Below are 6,647 nucleotides of genomic sequence, written 5' to 3' on the forward strand. Positions count from 1 at the left end.
TACGAGGTACTGTACCCGTCAAAGTATTGGTCTTCTTTAGGAGGTGAATCCTCCACGACAACTTTTTTCTTTTTTGGTTGTGTTTTGGGTGGAAAAAAAAGAGTACCAATTAGAAATAAAAAGTTAATTTTATCACAATATTATGCAAAGAAGTGCTTACTTTTTTGGTGTTGTTTTTGTTTTTTTCTTTTTCTTCTCCTTCTCTGCAGGTGATGATTCTTCGCTCCTATAAGTTAATAATAGACACTTCAGTTAATACACGAAATCTTTATAATGAAGCCAAAAGAAAGGAGTAATAATTTCAAGACATTACTCATCACTTGTTTCAGATTCTGATTCTGAATCAGAATCTGACTCCTCTTGCCTCTGCTTTCTTTTTCTGGAGTCCATTCTGAAAGGCAAACAATGATTATTTAGAACATACTAAAAATACACCCAATGTGATCAACAAAATACACCCAACTCGAAAAAGAAATTACACCCAAGTATGGTACTTACTTTTTCCCCTTTTTGATAGGGTGTTTTCTTGCTGAATCTTCTGAGTCTTGTTGAGTCTCATACTCAGAGGTAGAAGTGTCACTGTCAGTAGCTGTTTCTGTCTCCGAAGACGATGTTGGACTCGCCTTCCTTTTTTTTGTTTTTTTTATTTCTTGTTTTTTTTTCTTTTTTTCTTTTTTTTTTTCATTTTTTCTCTTGGTCTTGTCTCCGCCATCTTCACAATCCCCTGAAACATGAGATATTTTAGCTAGCAGCATTCAGGTAAATAAAATACAAGCAACATATTATGTTTACTTACCAAAATTTTTTCTCTTTCTGCAGTCATTCTTTCCACCAACTGCTCCTTAGTCCAGTTGGCAATCCAAGGCTTTGGTGGTCTTTCAGCCCTCTTCTTGCCTTTGTTTTCAGAAAGATAAAAGTATATTATCATCAGGGCAAAGAGGCAGCCATCAATTGCCTTCTTCTTCTTCTCCTGGTAGTCTGTGATGCCCTTGATAATGAAGGTCAAAACATGCCCCCCAGTTTCTCTCCGATATGCCGTCCATCTTAAAAATTGGGGCCAGGTGCACGGGCGATATTTTGTTTATCGTCGTTGGCAAAAGGAACGCCATCTGTATGTAGAGGATGAATATCCTCTTAAACATCAGGTGTTCCTCTTTGCTGCCAACGCCTATTTCCATCATTTCATCGGTAAGACTTTTGAGGGTCTTACCCTGGAATCTTCTATAAATTATTTTGTCATCATCAGAAAGTTGCTTATACTCAACTTTCTCAGGAAACAGATTTCCTACAAAAAAGAAAACAACAAAGTATCAAAATCGGTTCAAAAACACCCAAGCATCAACCTTAAATACACCCAAGCATGAACTTAATATACACCTATAATTTTGAGCTAGTTACCTGTTGCATTGATGCCAAGCGCATCACCTATTGTCTTTGGTGTTATTTGGAAAGAACCATATACTGTCTTCAGTCTGTTCTCCCCAAGTTTGAAGTTGTTTGCCAGTTCCCTTAAGAGTTGGTGATCCACCCTTAGAGGTGGGACGTGCATCAACCCACCAAATCCGAGATCCCTGACAATTGCCTTCTTCTCCTCAGTCATGTTTCTGAACTTATCACTCAGGAGATGTGTGGCACACTTAAGGTCCTTTGTTTGGTTTCTTGCTGCCATTTTGTCTGAAACGAAAAATACACCCAAAGACATCAGTAATATACACCCATATATATGAGTCAGATACACCCATTAATAACAGTAAGATACACCCATAGATATGAGTCAGATACACTCATTGATAACAGTGAGATATACCCATAGATATGATTTAGATAAATCCATATATATCAGTCAGGTATCACTCAAACATGCTTCAATATCAAATTAATTGAGATATCAGTAAGATACACGCATATATGAGTTAGATACACCCATTGATAACAGTAAGATACACCCATATGTAAGAATCAGATACACCCATTGATAATAGTGAGATAGATATTATTCAGATACATTCATATATATCAGTCAGATATCAGTCAAACATGCTTCAATATCAAGCCACATTATAAGTTCAAGCAGTATACACCCCCCAATCTACGAAATAAACCCCCAAAAATCAACAACAGTAGCAGGAGAACTTAGAACAAGAACGTAGAACGACGTAGAACTTAGAACAGTGTAACAAAGAAGCAAGAATAATAGCCCAGTAAACCCTAGAAGAACGACGTAGAAGAAAAGTAGAATATACAGTAATCTTAATGAACTTACGTTGAGTGTTGTTGCTTTGTTTTCTCTTCAGATTCTTCACGGAGAGTTTGATGTTGTTTTGATGGAGGTTTCGAACAACGATTTGTATATTTTGAACTTTGATTTTTGCTCGAAAATGGGAGTGTTTCCTTGTTTTCGAAGCGTTTTGAAAAATGGAAGAAGTGGAGGAAGTGGAAGAGTCTGCCATACGTAACCGTTTGTATTGAGCGCGTGATTTTGACGCGCTATGTTATGCTTCTTTATGCGCGTGTCTTCAATTTGGGCTGGGCCAACTTAGATGCTTATAAACTTGTATGTGTAGCAGGCCCGTATTTTTTATTAATCAGACATTATTGTTCTTACAATTAAACTAATCATCATGAGGGAATATTGAGAAATGAGTATAGAACAATCCAAACAGAAGGTTGAAATTACCATAAAACTTTTTTTCTTTTTCAAGAGAAAATATACCGAACGCCATTCCTAGTATACTTCCCTTTTATCTATAATGAAAATCAATATGTAATAAAATTAGGATTTAGTTGATATAGATCTTTTTATAAAATTATTAATTAAAAAATTATTATAAAAAATATTTAAATTTTAATTTTTAATATAATTATTATTGTACATCTACTAAAATAAAATATTAAAATAATAATAATAATAATAATAATAATAATAATAATAATAATAATAATAATAATTTATGTTCTTTGAACATTAGTTAAATTTATAAATTTATATAAAAATAAATAGAAATAAATTTATGATTACCAAATGTAATTTTAAATTTCGAAGCCATTATTAGCGTCGTGAAATAGAAGGTTATAATGCTGATAAATTTAACTATAAAATAATTAAAACTAATCTGTAATCATAGAAGATGAGATTTTATAAATAAAATTATCTAAATCCTAAAAACATATCAAAAATTTTTAAACACAATAAGGCCAGTTTGGCTAAACTTTTTAAATAAGTTCTTTTGAAAAAAGAGCTTAAAATATAAAGACTTTTATTAATATTAACTTTTAAATAAGTTATTTTGAGTTTGGAAAGTTATTATGAAAGTCATTATTTTAAAGTTATGCATTAAATAAGAGTGATAAAATAGCTTTTGAAAATAGGAGAAATCATATTTTTTAACTTCTTCAAAAGCTCTTAAATAACTTTTTGAAAAGTTAAAGATTTATCTAAAAAATTATACCAAACACATTAATGTAACTTTCTATAAGTCAAAAATTAAAAAAAAATAACTTTTTGATGTTTCCAAACGGGTCCTAAATCCTTTTCTCTTTCTACAATCGTCGTTGCCTACCGTACCTCCTCTGAAAAGCCTCTAAACTCCGCTACAATTGTTCGAACTTCAACAACAGCTGCAGCAGCAGCAACAACAATCACTACTTATTGTGTCTTTCACTAAGTCGTCGAGTCACAACTTGTTAAATACACTAGCGGTGTAGCGTTATTTCCTCACTTCCACCGCCGCTAACAAGATGAAGTAGGCATTAGCAGAGACAGATCCACGTATAGGAGACCGGGGCAAGTGCCTCCATTAGTATAATTAATTACTTGCCCCATTATTAAAATTGTTTTAAATTTATTTTTATTTTGAATTTTAAAATGTAATTTCTATAAGTAAGTTTTAGTGACTTATTTGTTTAATTATTTAGTTTTAATAAAAAAATACAATGATCAATTTTTTTTGCGTCTTAAAAAAATACAATAATTTTATTATTCTACTTATTTATTTTTTTTAAATGAACTTTTTTAATTAAAAAAAATAAAAAAAGATAGAAGTTGAATATACTATTTTTAAATTTAAATGAGATACAAAAGATTTAATATTATAAAAAATTACTATTATTATGTAAAGAAAGTAAATATTTTTAATATTGTACTAAAAAAATAAATTCAATATACTATTGTTGATTTTATACAAATATTATTAAAATTATTATTTAATATTTTCATAATGTAAATAATAAAAAAAATAATTATAATTTTTTTTATTAAATTAGATTAATTACTATATTTTGATATATCAAATTACATGTTTTAGATTAATGTATACAATTATATTAAGTTATGTATTTGTGTGCATGCATATATGAGTATATGTGTAAAATTTTTGTCTTCATTAATTAAAATTTTTGGATACGTCACTACTGGACAATAAACTTGAAATTGTCAAATTTGAAGTTCAGAAAGTCTTATCTCTGATCCGGGTTCAAGTTCGCATTCAGGATCGAGGCAAAGGAAGTTAAGCCAAAGAGATCGTTAACGGTTGGGGAGCTTATGAGGACCCATATGAGGGTTTGGAAGCCATGAATTCCGGCGAGGCATGCGTCGCTTGGGATCTGTACTGTCCAAGTTGTTTGATTTGTGGCTTTTATTTTTTTATGATTTTTACGTGTGCTCGTCTTCTTCTTGAATGAATGCGTGTTTGTTGCAATGTAAGATGATGAATAATGGAATTTGATTCGGCTATTGAAGCTATTTTTTACTTAATTTTTGTTTATTTATTGGTTTGTTGTTTAAATTTAAGTAATTGATCTATGTATTTATTTGTTTTGTTATTGTATAAGAATGCTGATGATGAATTTGAAATTGATGGGACTCTGAAATTTCTAAAATAATTTAATTATTTTTGATAGATTTTAGGATTTAAGTAATTTTGTTTATAAAATTCTATCTTTTATAGTTATAAATTAATTTTAATTCTTTTATAATTAGATTTATTAGCGTCATCATTTTTTACGGCTAGTTCTGGTCTCTTATTCCGTGAGAAAACTATATTCTTCATTAGTTGTTGCAAACGTTAATCCTTTCTATGCAGACACGCAGATCTTAATAGTAGCTCCCAATATATACTCAATCTTTTGGATATTCAATTGGGCATGCGCCAAAACGAAGACCTAGATATCAACAATTTTAAGGGCAACCACACCTTCAAAAGAAATAACACTACAGCCCGGAGCATTGTTTATTTTTTTGGGACAACCAAAGTTAACATTTTTTTATTTCAATTCTATAATAACGGGCGACCAACTAAAGCATTTAAGTATATGGGATTACAAAAAAATAATGATCTACCTAGCAAAGTCTAGAAAAATTATCATGGCATGCAAGACCAAACTAATTATGGCTGCTTCTGTATTCAGTTATCAATTAAACTTTTTTCAAGTTTATAATTTGTTTACTTTTTTAATTAAATAGAGAGAAAACAAAAGGGTAGGTTTAATTTGGGTAATTAATTATTAAATTTTCTTTCTCCAAATTGAAACACACACAACCCGTTTAACGCGTGTCTATATGCACTACTGATATTGTTCCACGATGATAACACCACTGCCACCTAATCAGAATATACATAATTTTAAATTTTTTTTAAGCATACATCAGTGTTTTAATAAATTTTAATTATTGATCTTAATTGTATATATTTTTTACAATTAAAATCAACGATTAAAAATTACTAAAATATCAATATATCGATACACTTAAAAATTTTTCTATAAATATCCTCTCCACAAACCTCAACCTTTCTAAAGTTTTACGTTTTGGTTACTAATTCTTTTTTGCATGCGTACGAGCTCATATCTAATAAATAATTGGAAAAAAAAAAAGCATGGATGAATCAAATTTAATATTGATATCTACGTAGCTTTTGTTGTACAATGTCCATGTGTATTACCAATATCATCACCTAAATAAAATGTTAAATGTGCTTAAAGATACGGAAAAGCAAGAGCTGTGGTTGAAGAAAATTGTATAGTGAAAACTGTCTGTTTGTTGGCACATTACTATGCACTTTTGCCAGCTACATGACATGTGAGTGAATCCTTTGAATGGAAGTTTTCTATTCATAAAAGCAAATACTACCATTATTACATTATAATATTAAGAATAAAATTCCACCTCAATTCTTAACTATTTTGCTAACTCTCGTCTCGTCGATTGAAAAATAATATTACGATTCCTAATAATAATATTTTACTCTTTTCGTTAATATTTTTGTCCAAAATTAATAAATTTTACCTACGTGTTACGTTAGTTTATGAAGAATCGCAATATTATTTTTCAATCGATCAACAGTAGAATAGAAATTAGCGAAATAATTAGAAATTGGGAATGAAGTTTTACTCTAATATTAATTAATAATTATACTAGATTATATACTAAAATCAATTATTAAAATTAATCATTATTATAAAATATGTATTAAAATATAAAATACATATTAAAAATAAATTAAATTATACATATATTTATATAAAAGTATATGGTAGTTAATTTTAATATATAAATAATATTTTTTTATTAATTAATTAATTAACTAATCTATGGCGTTGGCATTCATTATACGAATTAAAGGTTATTAAAAGTAGAAAAAAATCGCATA

General features: G+C 29.4%; 1 protein-coding gene across 1 annotated transcript; it reads right to left on the reverse strand.

The window, feature by feature from the left end:
- Nucleotides 1–947: 947 nt before the first annotated feature.
- On the reverse strand, nt 948–2,450 carry LOC107606765 (uncharacterized). Its single transcript, XM_088507991.1, has 3 exons — nt 2,264–2,450; nt 1,399–1,674; nt 948–1,285 (listed from the first exon to the last, which is right to left on the reverse strand). The coding sequence occupies exons 1-3, from the start codon at nt 2,448–2,450 to the stop codon at nt 948–950; spliced, it is 801 nt and encodes a 266-aa protein (XP_088364117.1).
- Nucleotides 2,451–6,647: the final 4,197 nt, after the last annotated feature.

The sequence above is a fragment of the Arachis ipaensis genome, chromosome B3, assembly GCF_059453495.1.
Source record: "Arachis ipaensis isolate K30076 ecotype BB chromosome B3, ASM5945349v1, whole genome shotgun sequence".
Lineage (NCBI taxonomy): Eukaryota > Viridiplantae > Streptophyta > Magnoliopsida > Fabales > Fabaceae > Arachis > Arachis ipaensis.